Below are 16,362 nucleotides of genomic sequence, written 5' to 3'. Positions count from 1 at the left end.
ACTTAATAATCAAGTTAATCTCTCAATTACAATAGCTTGTTTTGAAACCATTTTTTAGGATAAATGATGTTATGAATAGGAGAAATCAGTAAATAAATTACTCACATAAAGGAATGCTTTTTAATTCTACACCTTGAAAGTCAAGAGCTAAACAGATTCAAAAATCAAAGATAAAGTCATAAAGCAATTTCTTAGAAAGTACATATATTTACCTGATCAATATGAAGTAATCCACAATGCATTATATTGTAGAAATGTGTTAGAAAATCTCTATTTGGAGAAACATCTTGTCTTCTTTTCATTGTATTACAAATAAGTTTATAGGCATGTAATTTACCTTGTTTATATTTATCAGTTAACATGGTTGCCTACAATTAAAAGATGTTGCTTTCAATACTCAAAACCAATGACTATTTGTTCTTTATTGAACCAAAATTCAGAATTACTAGTTATCTTTATTACCAAAATTATACAATGTAGCTGTGAATAACTACACACTGTTTCACTTAGGGAAATGCACCAAACATATCAAATAATACTTAAAAGAATCAGTTCCTTAAAAGTACATAGCAATCTCTATAACAGAAAATTGAGGTTTACATTTCATTTAAATATAATAATATAATTTTCTATATTCGTTTTTATTTCAGTAATAAAATTGATGCATCCTAAATAATAATTTTGCTAGGCCCACTCCTCTCTACATAACCCCTAATGGCTAGTTAAAAACTAAGTGCTTTACAGGGAACTATATTCAATATTCTGTGATAAACTGTAATGGAAAACTGCATGAAAAAGAATGTGTCACACACATAACTGAATCACTTTCCTATACAGTATAAATTAACGCAACATTGTAAATCAATTATACTTCAATGAAACAATTTTTAAAATGCAAAAACACAAAACAAAATTAAGTGCTCTAGAAGACTACACAACAGTCTTTTTTCTCTCAAATGTTTGAGATTACACACTTATTTACTAAATGCAATTTTTAAGTTAATATTTTATATATTAAACTTACCTTAAAAAGCCAAGGTGTAAGAATTCTCAGTGGAGGAATCAAAACCGGTGGAGAAGGGGAGGTCAGGTTATCAGTTGAAATGCCAAGATTATCTCTAATCTGTAATTTTCAAATAAAACGCAACAAATCTATGACATGAAAAGTGTTCTCTTTTCTGGTTCACCTTACCTTAAACCTGAGATCTACTTCCTACCACCAACTATATATTCAATCATGGTTAAGGCATCGGTCTGTAGTAAGGGAATGGGGAGGGAATGTTATCTTAGGCTTTTTCTATACTTCTTAACACTTTATCTTTCCTTCTCCCTTTTTAGCTTTCGCTTTTTACCTTAGCTAGATTCTGCCAAAGTTCACAGAGGTAATCAAAAACTTGAGCATGTATTTCAGGATCCATAATAGCGTTGACATCTCCCAAAATACCCAGCATCCTTCGCCACATTACAGTAGCAACATCAGCATGCCATCCTGTAAGAGTGCCCCCTGCCATCACACTACAGCATTCAGATGGAAATTCACTGATTTCTATGGAAAAAAATAATACATAAGTGTCAGTCATTTTTCCAGAGAATTGATCAAAAAAATACTTAGGAGTCAAATTAATAATCGTAAGTATCTACAAAAGTGAATAAAGAAATATCAATATGTCTTAGCGTTATTTTTTCCTGGTAAGGTCAAAACCTCACTAGTTTGTAATTCCTTATTATGACAATATGGGCTTCCTTCATAGCTCAGTTGGTAAAGAATCCACCTGCAATGCAGGAGACCCCAGTTAAATTCCTGGGTTGAGAAGATGCCCTGGAGAAGGGAATGGCTAGCCACTCCAGTATTCTTGGGCTTCCCTTGTGGCTCGGCTGGTAGAGAGTCTGCCCGCCATGCGGGAGACCTGGGTTCGATCCCTGGGTTGGGAAGATCCCCTGGAGAAGGGAAAGGCTACCCACTCCAGTATTCTAGCCTGGAGAATTCCATGGACTGTGTAGTCCGTGGAATCGCAGAGTCGGACACGACTGAGTGACTTTCACTTATTATGATAATTACTTCTTCAAAAGTGTTGCTATCAAGATTTACCTAAGGAGAAAATGACACAGATACAAGATGGAGAAATTTATGTTTTGAAATAAGGATCTTACTTATAAGTATGTACTCTCTCTTTCATCTAATAGCTATTTCAAGTTACCTCATCAAATTTAACAGAAAATCTCAGGCTGAAAGCAAATCCTGTAGGAAACAAGTCTTCCTAAGCTTGTTTCTTTGTAATTAAAACTTTCGAAGAATAATATTTCTGTATTTCACAATTAAGTCAAGTCTAGCATCAAAAGGGATTATCACAATGGCATGAAAAAAAACCCATAATCTAAAATTTCCATAATTAAATTTCTTTTATGAATATTGGCATGATTATATATAAGACCTACAGGTAACCTAGGGTCCTAGTCTCATTTCTGTCACTAATTATGTGATATTGTATAAGTTATTCAATAATCTAAGACTACAGCTCATCTATAAAATAGTTTACGTAGGTATCATTATAGATCTCCAGCTTAAAAAAAGTCATTATCCTACGCAACATATATAATGGAAAATCATTAGAAAGTCAGTGAAGGTTTTTCCTGCTTGATAATATCTCAATGTACTGATAATTTACAATGTCATATGTAGTAGACATATATCCTTTATGCTTAATGTTTAACTTTTTCCTCTTTGCATGTCGTGTGCAATAACTGAATATATTATTAAAAAGTTACTAATCTTCCATAATAATAAAAACACGCTTCTAGTGTAAATTCACTAAGATGAAATTTTTAAAAAACACTAGAGTTAATCATCACTCTTAACATCTTCTCTGTTCTACAGAACCTCCATAATATAGTGATAAATCAACTGATTTGTAACTACGAAGGCTATAACTGGAACAACTGAGGATAACTGACCATAGACTAAAATTGTAGTAATACATCAATGTTAAATATCCTGAATGTGGCCCTTATATTACGATCTTTCAGGAAGTATAAACTTATTCTTAGGACATAGTTGCTGAAGTGTTTAGATATAAAGAGTCTGATACTTGCTCTTACATGGCTCAGAAAAAAAGGGCAGGTACGATGGTGGTGGTTGTGGGTGGGTGTGTTACGGTGGGGACTGTGTGTGTGTACAGAAAAAGATACAGTGGTAAAATGGGGAGAGGAGGAAGCAGGGAGGAGGGGAATGGGGAGAGGAGAAAGCAGAGGGCGGGAGACTGGGGAGAGGGAGAAGTCATGTGGTTTTAAATTTCTTTCTTTGGCCAAAGAGTAAATTTGCTGCATCACCAATGAAAACTAGTATTTTATATTATTCATTATAAATATTTTTATCAACTGTGTCCTTGGAAAAAGTTTTTAGCATATTTCCAAAATGATTTTTTATCCTGATACTTGTTACATCATGTATGGCACAGCAAAAATAACTTTTTATTAACTTCCAGATTCTAAGGCTTCCCAGTCACTTTTAAACATTTGCTTAAGCATAAAAATACTTCATTTGGAATGCCTACTTTATAATAAAATATCAAATAACAAAAATCAGCATGTAAATATCTTTAAGGGCACGGAAAAAATGTTACAGCAATAAATTTCCCAAAGACAGAACAGTTTAAAAGACTTACAATAATACTTATATAACATATATAAAATACATAATCAAATTTAAGATGCATTATTCAAGATCTCCTGACACTAATGCTCCCAAAAGAAAAAAATGGCAAAGATCCAATTTTTAAATATTGCCTAGGTCATCTGGTGTCTGAAGAACAGAGTGGTGGAGCTTCTCATCAAGCTGTAGATCCTTCTGTTCCATGTGATCTATATTCAGTGTGGAAGGAGAAGGTGTCTGTGACCTGGATCCCAGAGCTGAATGGACTGGAGAGGCACTTTCTGAACCTGTAAATATAATTTCATAAAATTACCAGAAAGAGTATATTTAATACCCTCAACCTAAGATGTAATGCTTAAAATCCAAATAAAACACAAATTGAAAATATCAAAAGGTAAAATAATTATAAACTGGGTGAAGAATTCAATAAAATCATGATACTGTACAAAATTCATATCTAGAAGTCTCATTCCATGTCTACCTTGGGACTAGTGTGGAATGAGAACTGGACTCACCAGTTAACAGGGACCATCAGTGAAAGCAAGAATGTCTACTCCCATTCCTGGTCCGGCTACAGAAACTCTGGTACCCACCACTACTTTATTTCATTTACTTCAGGCTTGGCGCGATTCAGGGGAAGAGAAACTTCCTTATTGCTATACGCCACTACCATTGCTAGCTTCAACGTTTTTCATTTAAAAGCATATTTCTGAGAGCCAGCTATGGTTTTGCAAATATAAGCATTTTTTTTAAAATTGCTGAGTACAATTTCAATGAATACTGAATGAATGAATACATTACAATTTGATAATTTATTCACTAGTTAATGGATATCTGGACTATTTTCAATTTAGCTACTATGAATAATTCTGTTATGAATGTTTGCATATAAACAACTGAAATAAATACTTAGGGATGGTCATATAGTAAATGTACTGTTTATTTTTAAAAGATACTACCAAGCTTTTGCAGTGGCCATATCACTTAGTGCTCCAATTAGTAATGTATTTGCAGTTGCTTCACACTCTCTTCAACACTGGTACTGTCAGGGTTTTTATTTTTTAACTTGAGCTGATTTATTATATGTATAGCGGTATCTCATGGATTTTATTTATATTCCCTGATTACTTGTAATGCTGAGTATCTTCTCATCTAAATTTACGTTTCAGGGCAACTAAAGTAAAAGGTGTTATTGTAAAATAAGAACTTTTTCTAGTATTTCTCTTTCAGTAGTAATTTAAATTCTCCATCAATCAAACTGTGGATCCAACCTAACTGGCTCCAGTCTTCCACTCAGCCCTCATTCTGCAATGGGCAGATATTTCACCTATCATCCATCAAAAGGGCATCAAACTACAGTGGGAACCAGAGTGAATTTGGATAAGACAGTGGAACCCTTGAATACGTGTCACAGGCTGCACAGGCTTCCTCTGGTCACTGTACTGCTCTTGGAATAAAGTGACACCTTTCATGACTCAATTTCTTAGACCCCACGTGTCATATGATTGTCAGGTTTAACCACACATAAAAAGTTACTGAAATTCATAATTGACTGTATAAATACAGAGTACTAGTACAAATAGTTTCTTTTTGGCGGTGTGGTTTATCTTTTCAATAATATTTTACCAAAGAAATCTACAAAAATCTAGGCTAATTCTGAAAATCACTGAAAAAGTGCAGTGCCCCTTAACATTTTTTGGTTATTTATTTAAAAATTGCTGCAGGAAATGCTCTGGTGCAAACATCTATAAAATTTTGCATATGATATTAGGAGTTCATAGAGTTCTCCAAAGCTAATGTTTTTTCTTTTTCTCTCCATTGTTACATAACGATGAGTGGGGGAAAAAAAATAACACTTAAAGAGTAATAAGTAATAAATAAAATCTATCAAATAAAAGCCTGCAAAAGTTCTTTGGTGGCTTAAAAAAATGCATTTAAGGAATACATTCCCTTGAGTAACTTTACCAGTAACCGTTGCAACTTCAGTACAGAAAGCTTGTTGATTAAGACTGCTAGTTTCCGAGTCGATGTGTAGTGTGGTTAGACTAGCCACCTCTTGCTCTTCGGCACTCTGATAATGGCCAGAACCTGAATCCATGTCAGCAGAGGATGCATTCCCAGTATCAGCTCCAAAACCAAAATCTACAGGAAGACGACATGCTAGTGAACAGATGTTCTGATTACAAAACAAAAATATTTACAAAAGAGACAGAGCTACTTTATCAAAATAATTAAATATGAACATCCCCCTAAATCTACTTCATATTTACATACCATTCAGGCAAGTGTAAACAATGTTAACACTTTGAAGTTTGTAATTAGAAACAAATTTTTAAAGATCTTCAGAGCCTATTATTAACAAAAATAATGATAAAAGGACAGAAACACAAATCATCACTATTCTTATCCATGTTTTCTGGTAGATGGAAATATAGCTAACTGCTTTTCAAGTTTTAGAATCTCTAGAACAGAGATATGTATCATAAAAATGGTACATATGTGGTAAAAGTAATTTTTCTCTTAAAACTCATTTCCAGTCCAAGAATAGAGTAGTATATAATCCATGAGGGCAAGAAATATAATTCTCCAATGAATCTCCCAGCTCTTCATAAACTTAGTTCCCAAGATTTTGACTCTCTTCTTTTAAATGCTGGTATCCTTCACTGACAGCCAAGTGTAATACACAATTATAGCAGAAAAGCTATGTGGTAGTAATACAGCACCAAGTAACATCACTGATGTCACTTTAACATGAAATGATTATTCAAGTAAGGTTCTGGATAATGTAACATTGAATGTAACTGTACCCGTAACTAGATGTTAAGTGTTAGTCACTCAGTCATGTCTGACTTTTTGTGACCTCAGAGACTAGAGCCCACCTGGCTCCTCTGTCCAAGGGATTCTCCAGGCAAAAATACTACAGTGGGTGGCCATTCCCTTCTCCAGATCTTCTAGATCCAGGGACTGAACCCAGGTCTCCTGCATTGCAGACAGATTTTTTACTGTCTGAGACACCAGGAAAGCCCCCATGACTAGATAGTGGTCCCAAAATGACCGCATGAAATAATCCCTCTCATAAGCATGACTGTCCCTTATTCTAACACCAAGTCCATCCTAATTTTTTCTTCTTCTATGTTTCTGGCCTTAAGATACCATTTGTTTTGCGAAAGAAAAGTGTTTTTCATTTTTTTTTAATGCCTTTAGTTGGCAAAACAAAGTAGTCTCAACTTGAAGTGACTCCCCCAAAATCCTTACAGTTTCACTGAAAATGAAATCAAAATACTTATATAGGAACCAACATTAGAGAAGAAGGAGATGGTTATATAATCCATAAGTTAGTCTCGAACAGAAAACAAGTTAACAAAAAACCATATTGCTCAAGCAGTAAAAAGATACTTGCTGTCAAATTTTCGGCCATCATACTGGAAAGCGCTGAAAGAATCCGAATGACTATCTGAGCTGATAAGATCACTGCTCCCTGCACTGGCAGGAGAAGTCCATTCTGAGGGTACACCTGGGTCATCGATAGGACGCATTTGGTTTTGCTTATTTAGAATATCAGGGAGGTCTTTGGGAATTTCGAGGCTACCTGGACTACTTCCTCTTCGTGTCATAGTCTAAAAGAAAAATTTTTACCGTTAAAAAAATTGTTTTTAATTCTCATTAAGCATGTGAAATCTTTAATTTCCAAGATAATCATCACAATAAATACTGAAATTTAGGGCATGAAGTGGGGGGGGAGGGGACACTAACTGAAGAGTCCACGTTAACTGTATGGAGCCAGAGCCTGAAGCACTGTTGGTCTGCCTAAATCAAAGGGTCAGATATCATACAGTGCTGGGCCTGAGACTCTGAAGACCTAAAATGACCCATGGAGTGAATATTAAGAAATTCAAACGGACAAAACAGAGGCCAATGGAAGAGGAAATTCCCTGATGGTCCAGTGGTTAGGACTTCAGATTTCCACTGCAGGGGGCCGGGATTCCATCCCTGGTTGGCGAACTAAGATCCCGCAAACTGTGCGGTGCAGCCAAAATAAAGAAAAATTTAAGAAGAAAGGAAAATGTAATGGAGCTGCAGACTCTCTGAAGATAGCGGAAATCCAAGTGAAATAGTTTTCTTTTTTAAAAAAAGCAACTCCACATATGTTTATCTATATAATTTCACATATATTTATATTTTAAATTGTGGGAATTGGGCCAGAAGACCTCTATTGTTATCCTTCCTGCTGAGGGCTGGCAGCAGGCATCAGAGCACCCTAAGAGCAAATATGAAAAACAAAGAGCTAGCAAGGTAGTGGCTTATAATGCAGCAGCTGAGCAAACAGGTATACCAGTCTTTCACTCTGGTCAAAACTAAAAGCCTGCTTGTTGTATGTCTTTGGATAAAGAGTATTATAAAAATATAATTTAAAAATCTTAATTTTAAAAAAAGGCCTAAATTTGGGGTGAAGGCTGATTGGAATAAAATTATTCACATGTGTATCACACACATATATATGTAAAAGGTATGTATCTTTTAGTTCCTCTACCCTCCTCTCTAAAAACAAATAAATAAAATAACACTTACTGAGGCATTACCACTTCGAAGTCGTTCTGCTATAAACTCATCCATCAGATCAGGAACATTAGCATTGCTGCTGCCAATATCACTATTAAGAGGGGGCAGTTTTGTGCTCATGTCCTCTTTATTGACTAAAAACAAATAAACAACTATATATAGTGAGTAAAGACTTAACTACATTTCCTAAATTTAAAACAAACAAAAACAGCCACAACAAATTACCTATGCCATATCAATTATTCGCCAAACATGCATCTAAGAGTAATTTTTCTCCTTTTAGATTTAATTTTAAGAATTAGTAAATTGATATTTACTTTATTTAACTAAGCAGATGTTAGTCAATCTTCAGTACAACCTTAAACAGCAAGAAAGCTTATAGATAAGCACTAGTTGGGAGTTAGGTTAATATTGTCTATAAAGAAACTGGTATATTTTTCTTTCTTCCTGTCTCTATGCTTCTATTTGGAGCCTTAATAATTTAGAAATCCATCTTCCCCAAAGATTACTTACAAGGAATATATCCCCTGAATTTTAAGTTAAGATATTAATAAGTTAAAATTCTATGATCTTGACATAATGTTGTTTCTGTTCACTACAAAATCTAATTTCATTGTTTGAAGAAAAAAGATTTTCACACACAAAAAAACAATAGTCGTTTTGAATTTTTTGAGACTACAGACTATATTGTGATTTACATTAACATGGACATTTTAAAACTTGGGAAACTGACAGAAAGTAACATATTTACTTATTTCATTTACTTATTTTATGCCATTAAAAAGGAGATTTCTCCACAACCAAAGGAAATCAACACTGTTAATATTCCTAATGAACTTCAAAGCGTTTCAGGTTAAGAAAATATACTGGTCAGGAACTCACTGTGAAATACCATTATCTTTATACTACGTGGCCAGGCTTTGCTAAGCTGTCAAATACTGCCCTCAAGTGGCATTAATGGCTCAGTGCAAGATGCAGCGTTCTGTTAATCATGCTAACAAAACCATGTTAAACAAATAAAATCAAAACCTACCTTACTGCTGAAAGTTAATTTTCTATAACTGAACAGTTATTTTAAATTTGAATCAAGATAAAACAGTTATCATAATCTTGCTTTCTGTAATCTGTCCATAGAGGTTCCATATCTAAATCATGACTGCCTATCATGAAACCTTTATGCACATCTAAAATCTCAGAAAAAAGTAATGTGTTTTAAGGATATGACTTGCATTCTATACAAATGAATGCAAAACTAAAAAGCCTACAGCTTATTTGGAAATGGAGTACATGAAAGTAACTAAGCACACCTTGAGGCTTAAGAAATAATTTCCTCTTCAATAACAATTAACTAAAAATGTTGGTGTTCATTGTAGGACCCTGATTTCCATTACGTTATATAATGTCAAAATAATTTTCTACAAGAAAAAATAAAACTAAATAAATTAGCAGTCAAAATAAATGAAACCAATTATATAGAGCTGGGATCCTTTTAAATGTAAACTATCAGGGGAGCAAGGGAAGAAAGTATTCCAACTCCTCAGTAAACTTAATTTCAAGTTAATGTAGTAAACACTAAAAACATTTGATTTAGATAGTCTTTGGAAGGTCATTAAATTTTCCTGTATCCCCTCTTCTCTATCTTGTTCAGCAGCAAAGAGGTTTAACTAAATGCTTTATAAGGGAAATTAGTAATTTAAATAAACATTTTATGCTGGGAAAAATACAGCTGGGGAAAGGCGCATGCATAACCAAACAGAGAGAAAGCAGTGACCATCCCAAAGCTTTTTGATTGCTTATAGCTTGCTTCAGTCGCATTAAGCCAAACTGGTGCTGTCTTCTCCTTTTGCGCTCTGCACAGTTAGTGCTCACCTGCAGCTTTCCTTCCAAAATAGCCCATTACATGACTGTACAGATCCCTCAGTGGAGCCTCTGGTGGCATTCTGTTCTGCCTCTGTGGGGAAACATTTGCCTTCGGCTTCGAAAGAGCATGGACAACAGTTTTATAAACGCCACCCAGGGAGCCCTGCGGTAGTCCTGCCTCGTGACTTGATGACTTAATAGTACTACGACTACCTAACTGATTAGTTGCAATTCCTTCTTTTTGTAGTATGGCGGTGGGAATCTCTGTTGCTTCCTTAATTGTTTCACTGCTTGCTGATGCTGCACTAATTGTATCTAGAGGCCTGTACACACCAGGTTTCACTAGCTCTGCAGCACTGTTGGAGCTGGTGTGGGGGTTGCTGATGTTGCTATTACTACCACTAAAGCCACTGAGCTTCCGCAGTCTCATCTTCCATGGAGCCTCTTTGTTTTCCAGAGGATTATAAAACTGAACTGACTCAGTAGAAGGTCTAAAAGTAACATGAACACTATTTCGCTTTTTAGTAGCAATTTTCATGATTTTGGCTCTGTGAGTTACTGTTTCAGATAAGCTCCTTTTAGTTGGAGAAAGCTTGCTAGTGCTTGTAACATGAGGCATTCTATGGTTAACAGCTGCTTTTAGTGTAGTTTTCTTGGCATGCAAAACATGTGGGACAGTGATTTTTTCATTAATTTGCACACCCTTAACCTTTTCAGCTAGTGTTATATCTATACAGGCATCTAATTCTGTGGCTGTTTGTCTATACAGATGTTTTCTCTTTTCTTTATCACAAGGGCTACCTGAACTAGATTCCGATGATTGTTTATCATTGTTTAGTTGTTTACATTTTTCAGAAGTTTTTGTTTTCATAAAGCTGTCTAACTGGTTGGGTGCACTAATATTTGTGAAGACAGCGGAGTCTGGTTCTTTTTGAAACTGTATGTTTTCAGGAGTTCCAACAAAAGAGGTGGTATTTTCTGATTTACTTTCCTGGTCTATGTACTCTAATTTATCTAAGGATGATCTTTCATCCTTATTTACTGCAACAGAGATCACTTCCTGCGAAGCTGCATCTTTATCTAACTCGCTTTTACTGTGACTTTCTTGGGTTTCCTTAAAATATTCTTTCAGGGAGGAAAGAAGATCATCATCTCCTTCAAGGTCAATGTACTGGATTTGTTCAAAAGCTGAATCTGCAAGTTCTACTGGATCTATTAAGTGACAGAGATGGTCATATATGCTATCACCAACTTCCAGAGAAGACTCTCTACTATGAGTATCAGTGATGTGGCTCTCAGTGGATCTAGTTATTGAAGAAGCCTCTGTGGAACTCTGCAAGCTTGGTGCATGACGGGATGAACTGTCAATGACAGGAACTGCACCTTTGGCTCGTTCAACAGTGAATGGTTCCAAGATGTCAGAAGTGCTGCTACTTCGAGGCAATGGCTGCTCCTCACTCAAAGCACCAAAAACTTCATTTCCAGTGTCTTCACTTTGTGAAAAATGTCTGACTCTAGTTGGACGAGGAAGTATTTGAGCATCATCAATATCTGTTAAAAAAAAAAAAAGAAAGAAAAATTATAGAGTAGAAACTATGCAAATACAAAAAAATAAGTATTAATGTCAACCATTTTCTAAGCATATGCTTCAAAAGAAAAATTTTTGAGACTTTTTTGTAAGCTCAATGAAAGACAATCTACAAATTTGTTTTTAAATAATGATGGGCACAAGCCAATATAGCATGTAGTATAAATGAATTAGAAAACTACCAGAATACATTTTAAAATGTTAACATGCATAGAACAAACAGTGAGGTGATGAAACATTTGGAAGTGCAGTTAAAGATAGAGCTGTGCCAATAAATCAAGCAATTCAAACTTGCTATTCAGTTTTTCCTAATAAAGTTTCAGGCAGAAAAAAGTAGATCTTAACACAAAAAAGCTGATCATAGTATCCCACTAGTCTCATAAATTCCTGTTTCCTTCCTTACCAGCAAGAAACATCACCTTTTCTTCAAATTTTGCTTATCTATTCGACCACTTAAATTACACTTGGAAATCTCCATCCTCTTCCTAAAGTTCTCTTTGTCAAGAAACCAGTTAACAGTTCTACTGAGGTATTTTACTTTATTTTATTATACTATTAAAATCTATTTACCCCTACCCTGCAAAATCTATTCACCCTATCAAATAAAATCAATACACTGCTAAAAAAATTGTACATTTTCATTTCTGACACAAACAGCATTAATCTACTAGGAAGCAATCTCCTCTGCCAAACACTGGCCCACTCCATTAGATAACCAACGAACCCTAAAAACTGCACCTACAGCTTCTTACATTTCTTTTAAAAATTACAGATTTGAGAGTCAGATGGAGAGTCAGATAGATTATTTAACTCTCCTACTGAACAAACTGAGTCCTAAAGCGAGGAAACCACTTCTCAAGTTTGAGAAGCAGGCTTAGTGTTCCATGTCATTACATTGTTTTTAGTGCCTGAAATGCTAAGTATATGATAGATTTTCAAAAATATGTATAAAATTGAAAATCACAATATGAAATACTATTTAATTGTACAGATATATACAAATTAAAACTTTTTCTACTGATAAAATGTCATGTCTACAAAAACATCTTGGCATTTTACTAAAAGACACGGTCAGAAAAATACCATGAAAAGGGGACAAAGAGTCAAAAAGTCTGATATTGGTACTCATTAGGCTTGTAATGCATAGATTAGAAGTAACAGAACTATAACTGATGAGAATGAGAAGATTTATATCCAGAGAAAACAGTTACTTGTCCAAGATAACAGATATATTTATTGAAATGGTGCAAGATCTAAAACTTAGGTTTTCTTACTCTAGACTCTGAGAAGTTTTCTCATTTATAAAATGGGGACAGTAATTCAAAATATTCTCGGGATCTATGTGAGGGATGAAGAGAGGCTGGTACCTCTGCTATTTCACTGATATCACTTTCTTTGTATGAGGTCCAAAAGGAGTCACCTTATACTAAATTCAAATCAAGAGCAGTCTGTGATATACTAAAATTGCACTATATTCCTGAAGATATACACTGAGACTCCCAATACATGTCAAATATAAACTATCTCCTAAAGTTGAAACAACTCTTTACCATTAAGTTGAGAGTACTTTTTAAAAATGTTAGTTTTCTTCTTCATACACTTCACTTACAAATTCTTCTAAATGAAAAACAAAGCATTTCCGCAGAAACTTTATGCATATATTGTAATACTGTAGCAGATAAGTAATGCGTATTTGTGCATCTTGACAAATGCTAAGTATTTTTGGTCTGTGTCCCATAATAGGTCATAAGAACCTCTGCCAAGAGACTATATTCACCATGCACTCCAGTTTCTTCCCACAAAATATTCTAAAAGGACTCAGCAAAGAACACAAATTATATAACTTTTCTATAAAAATTATTAAGAATTTTATAGTTGGAATTATTTTTAGCTGCAAATTTAAAATCAAGATATTAAAATCTAATGCTATGAGACTAGAAAATATATGAACTTCAGGAAAAAGTTGAATATTAGTTTTAATGTTTAGTTTCCTTTATTGGTAATCTCATACTTTTTCCATTCTAAAGAAACCAATAAAGATTACTGTGAAGTTCTGTTTTTAGGCATTTCCTCCCAAATCTAGTCTTCATGTTGCATGTTAGGAAATTTAGCTATTATTTCAGCTTGTTTTTTCCCTAAACTTTTGTTAGTACATGTGAATATCTAAAAAATGTTCAAGTCTAAGAGGACAAGGGCTTTGAAGAAAATGAAAATATTTTAATAACAATAATGTACTGTTAGTAATTCTAAGTTTCAACAAAAAAGCTTTCTGAAAGTTTGTTTTAAGATACAGTTCTTACCCGGGCATATAACACTAATCGCATAAAATCAAAGAAGAAAGTAACTGCTGAGAGGAAATCAAAATCAGCACTTGAAATTAAGCAAAACTGACTCTAACAAGGCTTAAAGTTTAAAGAAATAAACCTGAACCTTATTGAAGATAATGTCTAAATGACAGCTCAATCATACACAGCTGTCCTGTATTCATTAGTGACTGGTGTCCAGGAGACCCCATGGAAACTAAAATCCACAGACACTCAAGTTTCTTATATAAAATGGCCAAGTACAATAAATACTGTTGGCTCTCCAAACCAACAGGTTTATTTGTATTCAATCAACCTTGGCTATGAAGGACCGACTGTATAGTCCTTCCTACATGCACTGTTCTAAGCATCTTTTGTATATTAACTCATTTAATCCTCACAATAGCCTCATGAGTTAGGTATATTATCCCTATTTTACACATGAAGAAACTGTAAGACTTGCCTGAGGATACACAGCTAGAAGGTGGAGAGCTGGGATTTGAAGGAAGGCAAAAATTAGTCCATGTTCTTATCTCCTGAATAATATATATTATGTTTTCATGAAATAATTAAAAATTACTATTAATAAATTATAAATCAGTACAGTAATTTATCTCTATAAAGCTAAGAATCTTAGGAATCAAAACTTAGGTCAACTACAAGTATTAGTAAATTATACAGAAAAACACAATGGATAAACTTTGTACTGGATTGCTGAAAATAATGGTAATAACAGGTTAAAACAGACATGGCCTTTAAAACTATTTAATTAAGCTGCTTATATTTTACCTTGAACAAGTGTCTAATTAAATGAGTTCAATCTAAAGAATCACTAACCAATGACTGAACAAAACAAGAAAAAAGTTTTTTAATAAACTTAAAAAAATAAGTGAACATTGAGAAAATGCTTCCTATAGAGCCTAAAAAGTATCTGAAATGTCAAGTTTCATCTCTGGATTTGCTTAATGATGTTTTACCATTAAAATGTTGGAAATCATCTCTGGATTAAAACATAGTTTTTTCTGAATGTTGTGTTTCAAAAAAGTTTTGATATTTTGAAAAGATGAGCTGTAAATTGAAGTGTAATATTAGCTTGTAATGTAAAAAAAAACAACTCTTTTCACTGAAATCTACCAGTTTTCAGGATTTTCTTTTTTTTTATATTAACATGACCATATCCCCATTGTCTGAAATAGCTCTTGTCACATAGTAGGGGCTCAATAAAGACTGGTAGAAGGGAAGCATATCTTTTATATTAAAAACTAGTAGCTGCTAACTAGTAAAATATCAAGCTAGTTTCTCAAGGGACAAACTTAATTTATAATACTAAGATACTACTGGAAAATTAAAACGAGGTACAGAAAAAAGTACTCAAATCCCTTTTACCAAAGCTAAATTCTATTCCCAGTAAATCACAAACAGTAGCTATGAGTGGCAATATTTTTACAGCTCTTGAATTCATAAAATCATTTATATTAATATATGTAAAACTGATGTTATTTAGAGGCTCAAGGTTTTTTTGGAATTACCAGAGGAAAAGACAATATCCTTTATGTAATTAAAATTTTTTTTTTTTTTTTTTTGCCTATTTGGGCTATAATGAAAATGTACCTTCAAGGTAAGTTAAGAATTATTATTAGTAGAGGCTAGCAAAAACTCTACATCTTTTTAAGACTAGATGTTCACTTTGTAGGTAATTCAAAGCAGTATCCACATCATTAAAATCACATGAAAAGATTGAAAAGCAACAAACCAAGTCAAAATAATTAATTTTAGACTAAAATTTAAAATACTAAACTATCATCTACTCTTACACTTTTAATGTTGTTTCCTTGACTCAAATTCTGGAAATAGATAAATGACCAACATATTTTTATAAGAAAATTATACAGATTTAGTATTTGTTTGCGAACATGTAAAATAATACCGTGTTTAAGTTAGCTTCAAATTTTTCTTGAGATGTACTTTTAAAAGAATTAACACAAATTCAGTGAAAAAAATTCTATTGTAATTTAGAATTACACTAGAATCTGCTGGTGTTCTAGGCGCAAAAATTGTAGAAAATTACTATCACATATTGGTGAGAAGGAATAAATTCCTTGATTGTGCAAAGAAGGCCCTACTTGTTTAGTTAGATAGGAAATTCTTCTCCTGATTAGGCAGATCTTAGGAACAAGACAGGACATGAGACATACCATCTTCTTTCTCCTGACACTCAAAGTTGAAAGATCAAAAACATTCTGCTCTACAGTGGTCGATTCAAATAATGAAGTACTGCTAGTAACCTTAGCAGTCTATGTAACATGGCTTAGACAGCTTAGAATTTAACAGCATCAAATGTGGCAAACAAATTAGCAGTTTTGAGAACTAACTGGGAAGAAACTGGGCCTGTTAACAATTTC

General features: G+C 33.8%; 1 protein-coding gene across 4 annotated transcripts in view; it reads right to left on the bottom strand.

The window, feature by feature from the left end:
* The window catches only part of RALGAPA1 (Ral GTPase activating protein catalytic subunit alpha 1), a 207,309-nt gene that overhangs the window by 93,634 nt on the left and 97,313 nt on the right, over positions 1-16,362 (bottom strand). For 3 of the 4 annotated variants that reach the window (XM_055418250.2, XM_055418252.2, XM_055418251.2), the window contains 8 exons: positions 10,079-11,620; positions 8,219-8,343; positions 7,050-7,266; positions 5,615-5,791; positions 3,784-3,936; positions 1,353-1,546; positions 1,025-1,123; positions 213-368 (listed from right to left, as the gene is read on the bottom strand). In XM_055418250.2, coding sequence (XP_055274225.2) covers positions 213-368; positions 1,025-1,123; positions 1,353-1,546; positions 3,784-3,936; positions 5,615-5,791; positions 7,050-7,266; positions 8,219-8,343; positions 10,079-11,620 — 2,663 coding nt within the window. The remainder of the gene's footprint in view (positions 1-212; positions 369-1,024; positions 1,124-1,352; positions 1,547-3,783; positions 3,937-5,614; positions 5,792-7,049; positions 7,267-8,218; positions 8,344-10,078; positions 11,621-16,362) is intronic. The other variant, XM_055418254.2, reaches the window with a different exon arrangement.

This window comes from Moschus berezovskii, chromosome 21 (assembly GCF_049115385.1).
Source record: "Moschus berezovskii isolate FMDL1 chromosome 21, NW_MosBer_1.0, whole genome shotgun sequence".
In the NCBI taxonomy this organism is placed as follows: Eukaryota; Metazoa; Chordata; class Mammalia; order Artiodactyla; family Moschidae; genus Moschus; species Moschus berezovskii.
The sequence above is the reverse complement of the archived record's forward strand: the minus strand, read 5'-3'. Positions and strand labels throughout refer to the sequence as shown.